The following is a 13,740-nucleotide window of genomic DNA, read 5'->3' on the forward strand; positions in this document are numbered from 1 at the left end:
AATTGTATTTGTGAACATTTCATTGCAAATCTGAAAAAAAAAATATTGGTAGAACTCTGTGAGAAAGTTAATAATACTTCACATAATAATTAAACTAAGGCAATGGTTTTCAATCTGTGGTCCCGGGGTGGAGAGGGGGGACACATACTACACCTCTACCCCAATATAATGCGAACCAATATAACATGAATTCAGATATAACGCAGTAAAGCAGCGCTCTGGGGGGCGGGACTGCGCGCTCCGGCGGATCAAAGCAAGTTCGATATAACGCGGTTTCACCTATAACACGGTAAGATTTTTTGGCTCCTGAGGACAGCGTTATATCGGGGTAGAGGTGTATGTCTAAGATTTTCGAAGCGGTTCACACCTCCATTCTAAATTTTTTAAGGGTCCGCAAATGAAAAAAGGTTGAAAACCACTAAACTAAGGTGCTTGTTTAATAAGATCTCAAATTTTCAAAATAGATTATAATTTCAGTATTTAAGTTTTTCCTATTGCAATAAATCATGCCTATCTGAAAAAGGGCTCAAATACATAATACTATTTTCAACAATACAGAAAAAAGTTCGTATTTCCATCAAGAAATTAGAGGCAACAACAATGCTCCTAGTTCCCAACCCGCATATTTATGGGCATAGACCTGACCCAAGTTTCCAATTCACTAGAAAGAAATTCCTTCACAAATCAATTAATTTTACAGGTATATTTACAATCTCTCCCTCTTATGAGGATTTTACTTTGTATCTTTCAGCAAAATTTACAACTTTGTTTATTTTTAAATATCTCCCTAGTTCAAGTTGTCCCACTTTGAGAAAATCACAATTAACATGCAAAAAAAAAAAAACCAAAACAAAAAAAACAAAAAAAAACTACCCCCAAGTGCACTTTTTGTTTCTGTTGCTAGTGGGATATTACTTTGAATGGTATTTAAAAAGAGGCAATAAGGTTGAGAATTTGAAGCAATTGGGACAGCATCCTACAAACTAGAAGAGCAAAAAGACAGACAGCAATGTATAAGCAGGGGAAGTAGAGGGGTATAGATATAAGACAGCAACATACAAATATATAGGCAGATACAGAATAAGATCTTACTAGGCTTTCTGATCTTTAATTTTAGTTCAGCTGAAACCACAGCCTCTTCCTTTCCATCTTTCTGTCTCTCACCATTGTCCTCTATTCTACTAATGAACAGATCATCAGTGGTTGTAGAACCCACTTCTTGCCCTACAACCTGTTGCTGCTCCATCTTCCCTCGTCTGCTCCCTCGAGTATTTCCAGCAGCAGAACCCCTGCCTGGCCTCCAGCACTGGGCTTCATAATCCTTCCCACATATCAGCCTTGACTGAGAAGCAGCCCAGGTCACCATCTTCACCCTTTCATCTGCTGAGGAGCCCCTGCTCCTCTTCCTGTGTTCTGAGGTTCCTGCTCCCCCCAAGTAAGTCCTACCCTTTTCCCCACAGGTCCCTGCTTCCTTCTGGGGCCCTGGTAGCCATAGTTCCACAGAAGAGCTCCTGCCTCTCCTTCCTGGGCTACATGCTCCCTCATGGAGGCCTAGACTGTGTGGCTGTAGTACCACCATGGAATGCCTGCCCCGTATCCTTGGGCTACCTGTACTCTCCTGGGGACCTGAGCTCTGGAGATGTGATTCCTCAGTGGTGCATGAGTGCTTACCCCTCTTCCCCAGGCTTCCTACTTCCTCCTGGGTGCCTGAGTTTTGTAGTTGCAAGGAACACCTGAACCTCTTTCCTGGGCTTACTGGTTCTTCTTGGAGGCTTAGTCTCTGTGGCTGCAGCACTGCCAATGAGTGTCTGCCCCTCTTCCCTGGGCTCTTTAGTTTCACTTCCACCAAAGACTGCCTACCCTTTTCCCCCAGACTCCTTTTTTCATCTAGAGGCCCTGACATCCTCCCCTCTGTTAAAAAACATCTGTCCCTCTTCCCCGGACTCCCTACTTTCTCCTGGGGTCCCAGGACAGATAAGGAGCGCCTGCCCCTCTTCCCAAGGTTCCCTGCTTCTACCCAAGACTCTGTCCCTGCCAACAAACATCTGCCCCTTGTCACTGGGCTCTCTTCTCCCTCCTTGGGCCTTAGCACTCTTGGTTCTGAAAATGAGCGCCGGCTCCTTTTTCCCTGCCTCCCCACTTCCTTCTGAAGCCCCAGTTCTACCAAGGTGCATGGGCTCCTCTCACTCAGGCTCACGGTTTCCTTCTCAGAGTCTGGGATTTGCATGTCCAGTGCTATCAGGCTCCCTGCATCCTTCCCAGGCCCCAGCACTACTGGTTCTGACAAGGTGCATCTGTCACTCCTCTCTGGACTCACCAGTTCTTCCTTGGGGCATGGAATTTGTAGCTTCAATTCCATTAAGGAATGTCTGCTCTTTTTCCCTGGGCTTCCTAATCCCTCTTGGGGCCCCAACAGCCCCAATTTTGCTGAGGAGCTACTTCTTAGTTTTCCCTCAATCCCTGTTGCCAATTTTTCTTCCAAACTAGTTCCAGAGGAAAACTGCTGCAATCCCGGTCCTCTTTTTCTACAGATAGCCTTTTCCCAACACCTCCCTACTGGCACCATCACCTTCTCCCAGACTTTAGTTGCAGCATGGTCTGAAACCTGTAAAGCTGCTTCTCTTCTGCCTCCAGCAGCAGCAATGCCTCTTCCTCTGCAGCCTCGTCTCCCTTCCTTTCTTTTACCTACAAGCCTCGTATTAGTCCCATGTTGCTCCTCCATAGATGCTACTGCTGGGAATGTGAGCTGCTCACATGGGACACCGGAGAACAGGATAGGTGATGAAGAGCAGGATAAGGAATGCATTGCTTTTCTCTTTGCCTCCCGCTGAGGGTTCCCCTTGGCCGCAGAGAAGTCCCCAGAGTGGGCTCCCATCTCTGCATCCACAGGTTGTGGGCAGGGCCCCATCGTAGCAGTCAGTGCCTCCCTGCTTAGCTGCACTTTCCGAGATCTTAGCTGTGGCATCCTGCAGGCAGGGAAAGGGTCCCCAGGCTCTGCAGAAAAACTGCCTTTAACAACAAGCGGCCACGGCAGAAACCAGTCCCCCAGCTATACCACAAACCAACCTGGCCAGCCTCAGTATTTGGGTAGAAAGCAGGACCGATGGTGAGGAAACTCGGGGACAACCTGAGTGGCCTCCTAAACACAGCTCCCAACGGGCCAGGAGGGCTCAGACTTTGAGCGGTGGTGCCCCTAGCAGAGCAGCAGGATTCGGACAGAAAGCTACACCCGCCTGTAGAGGAGGTGCCCCCAGCCACCCTCCTGCTGCTCGTTGCCGGGGGTTGTTCTGAGTCTCTTGCCGACCCAGAGAAAAGATTTCACGGGCTCCACCCCGCCCCGAGGGCTCTGAATTCCGCTCCCTCCACAAACTAAAGATCTGTGAGCTCAAATACAGATCCCCGGCCAGCGCCGCTGCCTGCAGCCCCTCACAGCCAGCACCTGAGCCGGGCGGCAGCCGCTCCAGCTCTCACACCCGCCTATCTGCTCACCCTGCCCTGCTGCTTCCAGCCGTGGCCCCGCAGCGCCCCGCCACCCCATTCACTCAGCCAGCGCCTTTGCCAAGCATAGGCCTCGCCGCCGCCCGCCCCGTCTCGCTCTCCCCCTCACGCGCTCCCCCAGCAGCAGCTAGGGCGCGGCGCGGCGCGGCCCCCTGCGCAGGGGCACAGGGCAGGGGAGGTGCGCAGGCGCAGGCCGAGCTGTGAAAAAGGCGCCTAACGACTACCAGCCACAGCGTTTCTCGAGCTGCCCCAGCACTTTGCGAGGCTGCTGTTCCCCGTCTTGAGGAGAGCAGTTCAGCTGCTCCCAGCTCCGTATGCCCGGGGCACCTGCTCCCGACCGCTCCCACACTCGCTTGAATGGGGTTGGTCCCTGCTTTGTCCAAGCCAGAGCGGGGTAAATCGAGTAAACGGGTGGCAAAAATGCAGCTACTACTCCCTATGTAGCGTGCACGGCATAGTCAGCATTAGGAAGCAAGAGCTCGCAGGAGAGAAAGAGGAATCTCTAGTCCCTTTGCAAGGAAGACGTGGAGGCTACAGACCTACTCAGACGCACGGAAAGAAGGCGGGGCCCTCCACTGTCTAAAATGGGAACTGATTAGTTAGGATCTCAACCTCTCCCCTTCCTCACCAGTAGTCTTTGGGTGTGTCAGGTCCTAAGTTAGTTACCCTTTGTGGAGGAGTCTTTCCCCTTCTTTTTGTTTCTTTAAAGCAAGACATTTGAATACAAAATCACCACAAATAGCACATTATCAGTACTAAATACGGTCTGAAAGTTTACTTTAAACCGAATATGCATTAGATTATAGGCTAGGAATGGAACCTGACAACCCATTAAGTGTAACGTAGTTTAACCTAACAGTAGTTGAGGATTAAGTTATCTTGCCGAGTTCACAAACCTGCAATAAACCCCGAATGCTTATTTTAAAAATCAAATCAGTTTGCAGTGTACTCAAGTATGAATTTGAAGAACATTAGATATTCATCTCAAAATGAGTAAAAAAGCACTTTATCCAGTGAAAGAAATTAGTCTGCATTTCTCTTTTTGTCCACAATGAACCAGATTCAATGGGAGCGGCAACAGAGTTTGGCTTATTATCCATATCTATTTTTAATAAGGTTAGAATTCCAAAGGGATTACATGTATTTATTAGTAAATTTATTACTGCAATGGTGGAAAGTTGTTAGCTTGCAAGAGAGATAGCCAAAGACACAGCTTCAGTTTCAAATTTAGTGATAGCTCATTTGTTAGACACAAAATTCACAAAGTAAGAAGAATATTCTTCTGTGTCTTAGAATTATGCAAACATTCTAAAAATTCATAAGTGTACAGAATAGTACAATGTATAAATAAATTGTTCTAAAGGAGTTTTACATTACCAACACATGCTATCAAAATTAAAATAATTAGTAATATTTAATAATTTTAAACTAAAAATAGTAGCAGTGGCACCATTGTACATACCTTAACAAATGTGTTTAACCCAATATTCCAACACTATTCTTGTATGTTCTTTGAAGAGAAGACACCTGATTAAAATCCAGTGCACCTTGACTTGTTGCCTGATAGCATTCACATTTCAGGAACGCTAGACTGGGACCTGTGAATATTAAATAAACATTTTTGTTTTAATATATTCTAAATAATAGGGCTAATGAGGTAAACTAGGAGTTAGCGTACAGACTGGGAGTGAATAGATTTAGATACTAGTCCAATGGACTGGCTCATTATGTGACCTTAGGCAAGTCAATTTCACAAATGCCTTTATGTCTCCATCTGTAAAATGGAGATAATGTATCATTAATTCAAACAAGGCAGAGAAAATGTAAGAAGGTTTTTCAACATAAGCCATCTGTGAATGAAGAAGCAGCATGTAGGCTGGGAAGCAAACAGTATGCCGTCTTCTATTGCTTATGATCTTTTTTTAGGCTGAGTGCCTGTGTGTGTTAAAGATACAAGCTGCAGAAAAGGACAGTGGGCAGATAATTAAAGCTAATCAAGGCAGGGAGTAAAGATAACCAAGGTTTTATCTGAAGTTCCAGGTCCTCAGAACCAAAAAATATCCAATAAGAGGGTTTAGCTATACAGCATTCAGCAATAGCAGCATTCTTCAGACCCGGTATTTGTAAAAAAGTGTAATGTCTGACCTATTTGGGGTAGAAATTTCAACCTTCCCCAACTTAGATGTGTAACACAGACTTTTAAGGTGCATAACAAAGCTCAAGAAAGGGAGAGATACAACAGAAAGGAACAGAGAAGGAACTATGAAATGATGTCATAGTAATTACTTTATTGATTTGTAGCTTCAGCGTCAGATTGAGTATTTATGATGACAATTATGAACAATAATGAAAAGTGGGATCAACCAGGTTTGTGTGAAATTGATCCACTTTAAAGGATTCTTTCAAAATGAGGAACAGTTAAGAAGTGTAAGCACTGACTTGAGTCATGCTACTTGAAAATCTTTTTTAGAAGGATCATAAGGGAAGGCAGACCTCCAGAAAGGACACTTGTCAGCAGCTGTGGATTGTGTTGCAAAACCAGGTGGTAGTCCATTCAAAGAATTTTCTGAAAAAAGTTGGCATGGAATGGGCCCATCCAAGTTCCTCAATTTGACTGTGCTTTAGAATTCTTGAAAGAAGAGTCAAGGCTTTAAAGAGACACTGTGAGGTTAAAATATTTTAATAAAATCTAATTTCTTTACCTCTATTATTAAAACCTTATGTTATTAAAATGGAAACAATTTTATAAACTAACTCAGTTTTCACAGTTAGCACTGTTCACTCTTTTCATGTCATTCAGCTCAGATAAAGACAATAAAATAAACTAGTTATTTTCACTTTCATGTATAGTCAATTTCACTTTTTGGTTCCCATGCATTAGCTAGCACCCTTCAACAACATAGTGATTGCCAACACTACAGAGGAATGTGTCAACATTTTAACAAAAATGCTGTTTTAATTGGAATTTAAAAGAATATGTAAATATTTGATTTTGCTAGGTTTTGTGAAATCTCATTTCTCAAAGTACTTACATTTTAGGCTTAAATCAACTTTATAGGATCTCCTTAATTTCTTTATTGTACTTTAGAATATAAAAAGAAAGCAGGATCCAATCCTTCTACAATTAATGGAAAATAAAATATGAAAAATGTAGCACACAGTGGGACAGTGTAGTCCTTTCCCTTTAAAGGCTAAAGACTCAGTAAGTTAAGGTTATTTTCTGCCTTGATTATCCAGTACCCCTTTCTCCAGCCGTCTTGCTCTTATTGGTATCTCGCTCTCCTTCGGGTAATCAAAATGCTGCCACTGAGATCATTTTCCTTTCCTGCCACTCTGACAGTGTTTCCTCAGATCTCTCTAATAGTGTGATTCCACTCTTCTGCAAAAATGTCAAGTTTCCATCCCACCTATAATGCACTCTATAAATCCACCCCACCATGATCTCTGCTCTCTTTACACCTCTTCCTCCTCTCTGCTTTGTCCATGCTTCTCTCCTGACGATTATTTTTGTCTCTCTTACCCACTCTCAACTTCATACCTCTTTTCATGTGGCATTGTATGCTTAACTCTCTCTCTTTCTCAGTATACCCCAATCTTTTCTCCTTAAAAAAAACAAATCTGTCATGGCCACAACACAGTTTGTACTCATTCTATATCGTATGGCATCAGCTTAATAAATCAGGGTAGAGATTTTGTTACTAATGTGGCACAGTTCACATTCTGTGCAGCACGGTGTATTTTTATGATGCCATTAATCATTAATTATGATATGATTTAAATACTACTTAAAAATCAAAGGAGATCATGGTGAGAGCACTGTGTTAAAAGTAGCTCTGTCAGACTCCTGTTTGACCTAGACAGACCAAAATTCCAACTAATACCTTTTCAGATTTGTATTGTGTCCAACAAATAACATTTGGCATTTCACTGAATGCTAACTAATTGCATCCCTAGAAGAATCAGAAAGACTGTGGTAATTTTAATGTAAGAGAGTTTATTCTATCCTGATGCTGCTACTCTTGGTCAGAGCAATAACAAATTGAATTTAAATAATGATCTATCTAATTATAAAAGTGATTATTACATTATTTCAGGGTTAGAAGGAAGTAACTAGTTTGTAATACCTTATTATACAATAATCACTGATAAAGTTTGCAGGTGACACAATAATTGGGGAAGTGTTAAAAAATGAAGAGGACAGTCGCTGATACAAAGCAATCTGGATCACTTGGTAAACAGGGTGCAAGCAAACAGGATTCATTTTAATACAATAAATGTAAATGTGTACATCTAGAAAAAAATGTAGGTCATATTTTGAGAAGTAGTGATTCTGAAAAGATTTAGGAGTTGTGAACATGAGCTGCTAGTGAAATGCTGGGGCCAAAAGGGCTAATGTGAACCTTGGATGCATAAACTGGGGAATCTCGAGTGATTATTTTACCTCTGTGTTTGGCACTGGTATGACTGCTGCGGGAATATTGTGACCCGTTCTGGAGTCCACAATTCAAGAAGGATGTTGATAGATTGAAGAGGGTTCATAGAAGAACCATGAGAATGATTAAAAGATTAGAAAATGTGCCTGATAAGTATACAAACCTTGAGTCTATCACTATCAAACACAAAGGTAAGGGTGACTCGATCATAGTTTGTAAGTATCTACATGGGGAACAAATATTTGATAAATGGTATCTTCAGCCTAACAGAGAAAGGTATAACATGATCCAAGGGCTGGAAGTTGAAGCTAGACCAATTCAGACTGGAAATAAGGCATAAATTTTTAACAGTGAGGTTAATTAACCATTAGAACAATATACCAGGGGTTGGGGTAGATTCTCCATTACTGGCATTTTTTAAATCCAGATTGTATGTTTTTCTAAAAGAAATGCTCTTGGCATTATTTTGGGGAAATTCTATGACCTGTCTTATACAGGGGGTCAAACTAGATGATCACAATGGTCCCTTCTGGTCTTGGAATCTATGAACCTATGAATTTATGTATCACGCGGCTGCAGACCCTGCAACAAAAAAATATTTTGGCACCTTCAGTGAAGTAATACTTGCCCTTCCCTGTACTCAGTGTGGCTCTTTCTCTACAGCAGCAGAAGGAGATGCCCACGATTATCTGGGGTCCCAGCACTTCTTTGGGTCAGTGTTCTGGAAGCTCCCTTGTGGCTCCCTCTTAGATATTACACAGCTTTGCTCTTGGGCCACTGAACCTTTGTAGGATTCCTTACATCTCAGTTCCTGAAAGTGCCTCCATGAGCACAATAGCTTGACCTCTCAGAGGGCTTAGAAACCATTGCAGCATCCCTCTTGGCCCAGCAGAGAGAGGGGATCCCCCTCTTCAGATACAGCAGTTCCCTGCTCCCTCCCTTGTTGTCTGGTTAAAATTTATTTTGCTTAGCTAGGCACAGTGGTTCTCAGCCTCAGCTATTTCTCAAGCCCACTTGAGTCCCACTTCATCCAATGAAGCATCAACTGTCCTATCCCAACAGCCATGGAACTGTGGGCTCCAGCATTCCATTTGGCCATCGTAAAATGGGGATTTAATTCCCCATTAAAATGTCTTCTGCTCTATCTACTAATTTGGCTCCAGAAAGAAATTACATAATGGATAAGCAAATTAGCAGAGTTTTGTAGTTGGGACTTAATTTAAAATCCATTGAAGTCAATGGGCAAGGATTTGTGGGTGTTAATAAATAAGAGTGGCTCTTTTAAGGTAAAAGAGTAATATATATGAACCTCTCAAACAGATGGATCCAAAAATGGATACTCAAAATTTCAGAAACATAGGAAGCATTCAGGAGATTTTAAACAGAAATTATGTAGACCGATGTTTCTCAGCAACCGGTGCCTGTCCCTGAGATTTCCCTGACACAGTTTAGGAAGGCAGCAAGCCAGTCCCTGATATCAAAAAGGCTGAGAAACACTGATTATAGACTATAGGAGGAAGTCTGAATTACTGAAGACTGAATTGCTTCTTGTGCAAACTGTGAATCCCAACTCTCACAATGGAAGAAAAGAGTTCCTAGAGGATTGGCTAACAATAGAAAATTATTATAGCTATAGATGGTCTCAGTTTACAAAAGAGCAGCTGAACCAGACATCTTTAGTATATAGTTTTATTAAATACAAATCAAATGAAAAACAAAGACACTTGGAAATAGATGTACAAGCCTAATGCTATTCCATGGTTTACAAGGACCAATTGGGAGTTATACAAGAAAAGAATATCCAATAATATTATAGAGAATTTGACATTAGTAGACTCTTGCTAATTCACATTAACAATTGGATTGGAAATTACTAGATTTTATAATTTAGCAAGTAAGCAAACAAATAGTAAAAAAAAGCAAGAATAATGCATCATACAATGTACATTTTTCAACTGTTTGATAAAAAAACAGTTTGATTTTGTTTGTAATACTTCATATTATACTAATAAACAGATAAATAAGTTTAGAGCGGCTATGTGATGAAGTAGGTACACTATGAGGATAGAAGCCAGGAACTTCTGAGTTCTAATCATGATTCTTCTAGTGACTTGGCATGTGACCTGAGTAAGTCTGATGAATTCCTTTGTTTCAGTTTCCCCATCTGGAAAGTGGGGCTTATACTGTCATACCACACAAGGATACTGTGAGGATTAAACAGATCAGGTTAACAGAGTCTTTTGAAAATGTAAATGTGAATGATTAAATGTTCCACAGGATAGTTTGTAAAAGCAATGGATCTGTTTAATGAGAGACTTCATTTCAGCCCTTTTGTTTTAAATTCTTGCTGAGAAGTGGAGAGAGTGTATTGCTTTTTTGTGTATGAGAGAAAATTATGTGGTATCCTGAATAGCAAAATCTAGCAAAGCTCAACAATAATACTTAGAAAATATTGGCTATATTATTCTAGTTGTAGATATGGCCAAGTCTTTCACTAGCATTAATTGGAATTTCTCACATAAAGTATTACAGATTTGGTTTTTGCTTCTAAAATTATATTATAAAATAAAATTAAAAATAGATACCCATTATGTATATAGATCTGAGGGTAGCACTTAATATAAATGATATATCATCAGTGCTGCCTTTCCTTTAGAATTGAGACAAAGTAGGGAAGCCTTCTAACCTGTCTCTTGTTTGTTCCCACAGCAGAGACACTGAAAATAACAGTAAGGAGTGACCAATGTCAGAAAGCACAAAATTAGTTTTTGCTGGTTGTCTATTTCTTTGTCATTCATTCTCATTCATTCTTGGTGGTAAGCATTCTGACACAATATAAATGTCAGGTTAAAAGTGTCAGTCAAAAACTGAAAGATTGTAAGTCACTCTAAATAGAAAACCCCTCCCGTCCATTTAACTTCTGATAAAATGGATCCATAAACGCCTAAATTACGTAGGGACATATAGCATACACACACCTCAGGTCATTAGCTAAAAATAATCTATATGTTATATATACCATTAAACAAAATATTCTAAAAATCAGTAAAATGAGTTTGATAAAAATGACCCCAATCTCAAAGAGTAGAGACTTACAAAAAAGTCTGTAGAGATTTTATCTAGAGAAAGTAAAGGGGAAAACCTAAGATTTATTTCCAGAAGTAAAAAGATAATGCTGTTGACCAATCAGAAAAAAAAATGTTTGCTGGCATGAGAGACACACCGAGGAGTGTCTAAGAGTAGATAGAGGGGAAAAAGATATCTGGGCAAATGACTATTAGTGTAAGAACAGCAGCCCTATGCAGGCTACCCGGCCACTTACGCAAGCCCCATAGAATGCCTAGTTCTATTCAATATAGGTTTTTATACCATGTTCATCGCCACAGTATCTTAATACTTTCTAGTAGTGCATTAAGCAACATGATTAACATCTATCCTGTTTTTGTTCTCTCATCCACCCCTGGGAGGAGAAATGCATGCAGTTAATGTCACTCAAGTTACTAGTGTGGTCAAGTTACTAGTAATGTCACTCAAGTTACTAGTGTGGAAAAAGCGTAATACTTACAGGTCTGCACGTCCAACAGTGATTGATTTTATTAACCTCCCAAAATTTATTGTGAGACTCAATATAGTCTCATCTGGCAAACATGAGAGAGATATCCTGTATTAATGACAGCTATGTAAATGAGCAGCTCAAATCTTTTAAGTAGTGTTGGGTCCATGTTTTATAAGACATTGCTGGTGTACACACACGTGACATCACAAGTTGTCTTCTTTTTTACCCAGGGAACAAAAGAGAATTAACTTCAAAATGAATTGTCTTATAAGGCAATGTGGGGAAAAAACCCTCCCCTTGGACTTCTTCCTTTGTATTACTTATATCTTTGCTCTAGGTTAAGGGATAAATTTGTCAATTCTAGCAATCCTTGGGAGAAGGACTTTGGCTGTGCTATAATAATTGGGATTGAGCTCTGCAGCATGTATATAACCTATTAGTTTGTTTTAATGAGCTAGATTAATCCCTACTGTAACATCAGTGAAGCCAAATAGGGAATAATTTAAACCCAATAAGTCTAAAAATGCATCATTCTATAATTCATCTGATTTATTATTTACTGTGTTTGAGACATAAGTTTTGCAAAGACCTAGCACCCAAGCAAAGTAAATATAGACATGTTTTTTTCATACATTTGTCTGACCAAGAAAAAGATTATTTTGGGGATATGCTCTGTCCCTAAGGTCTGAGTGTGTACAGCCATCTTAAAAATTGTTGCCGGGGGATCAAGACTGCCTAGGAATTAATTCTGACAGGCCCTCATCATGCAGTCACAATCTTTTCTGAAATCTCATCCAATATTTTAAAGGTAAGCAATGATACTGGAATCAAAATTATCTGGCATACCATTATTTGATATATAGGTTTGAGAATATTCTTCAATACTCCTCTTATCAATCTCTTATCAGTTTGATGATCTAGGTGTATAAGTTATTAGGGTAGAATTTACTAGCACAAATATTTGTGGAAAGTAAACAAACAAACAATGTCAAAACAAACTTCAGTATTCACACCAGAGGTGCTTGTGTTTTCTCATGCAATCAGGGAAGAGAAACAATACCATGTGATCTATCTCAGTGGTCTCCAAACTTTTTTGATTGCACACGCCTATCAGTAAAAAAATTTTGAGCACACACCCCCTGCCATACCGGCTCTACCATTTTTGCCAAAACAAACAAACAAACAAACAAAACCGATGAAGCAAAACAAAACAAAAAAACGTTCCTCCTACCGAGCACCCCCAAGGATCCTCTTGCGCACCCCTTGGGGTGCGTGCACCCCACTTTGGAGACCACTGATCTATCTGATCAATCACAACTAAGCAACACAGCTCAAATTCAGAATATTTGCAATCAATCCATATAGCAACAAATTTCGAAAATCTATTAATAGAATACATCTGAATAACAGATACAGTGTATTGAAGGAACCTGATACCTGCTTATAGATGTTTTGCGAGCAGAAAGAGGATCAATTTGTCAAATACATTGTTTGCTGTGAAATTTTCACTTTGCTCTAGTTTCAAGCAAGCAGAATACTTTATTTATCCTAGGGTGGGGGTTTTCCCATCTAAAGAAAGAAAGAAAAATGATATTATAGAAAATCCTGTGTCAAGCTAAAAGATTTTGCTGAAAAATCAGATAATTACTCTGAACCCAAGATCTGAGAGAGCAATGACTCAGTTATTTTTATATATATTCTGTAGATCATATCATTGCTCAAAGGGAGCAGAAGCTTAAAAGTACTTTTACCTTTTATATTTTTTCTTGATTTTACAGAACAAAGAAAAATATAACCAAAATAAAGACGACTGATGAAGAAATACAATTATCAAGAAAATAAAAACGAGTAAGGGAATTATCCATTGTTTGTTAAATCATTTCTTATCACTAATTATTTGTCTTCTGCTGTTTTCATATTGACTTTACTAGGTCATTTTAAATAGCTGTTTTCTGCCCTACACTTTGGACCTGTATTCCAGCCTTACCACACAAGTTTTCCCACTTCCATTTTCTTTTGATCACTACCTCATGTTAATGTTTTGTTTTTATAATATAATCAACACAATTTTATTAATCGGTGGTCCTTATAAAAGGTGCCATTTCTAAGAAAAAAGATAGTCCTCTGTATCTAGGAAGCACAAAAGCTGGTGGTTTATGTGTTGTGGATTCACCTGAGGGAAAGACATTCCTGAGCTCATCCACAAGACCTTATACCCTCTTTATATCCAAGGCCCTCCTGACGGACCCACCT

General features: G+C 40.3%; 1 protein-coding gene across 1 annotated transcript; it reads right to left on the bottom strand.

Annotated features, from left to right (window-relative positions):
* Positions 1 to 879: 879 nt before the first annotated feature.
* On the bottom strand, positions 880 to 3,220 carry LOC117872426. Its single transcript, XM_034760858.1, has one exon. The coding sequence runs from the start codon at positions 2,963 to 2,965 to the stop codon at positions 977 to 979; it is 1,989 nt and encodes a 662-aa protein (XP_034616749.1). The 5' UTR covers positions 2,966 to 3,220; the 3' UTR covers positions 880 to 976.
* Positions 3,221 to 13,740: the final 10,520 nt, after the last annotated feature.

Source organism: Trachemys scripta, chromosome 2 (assembly GCF_013100865.1).
Source record: "Trachemys scripta elegans isolate TJP31775 chromosome 2, CAS_Tse_1.0, whole genome shotgun sequence".
NCBI lineage: Eukaryota > Metazoa > Chordata > Testudines > Emydidae > Trachemys > Trachemys scripta.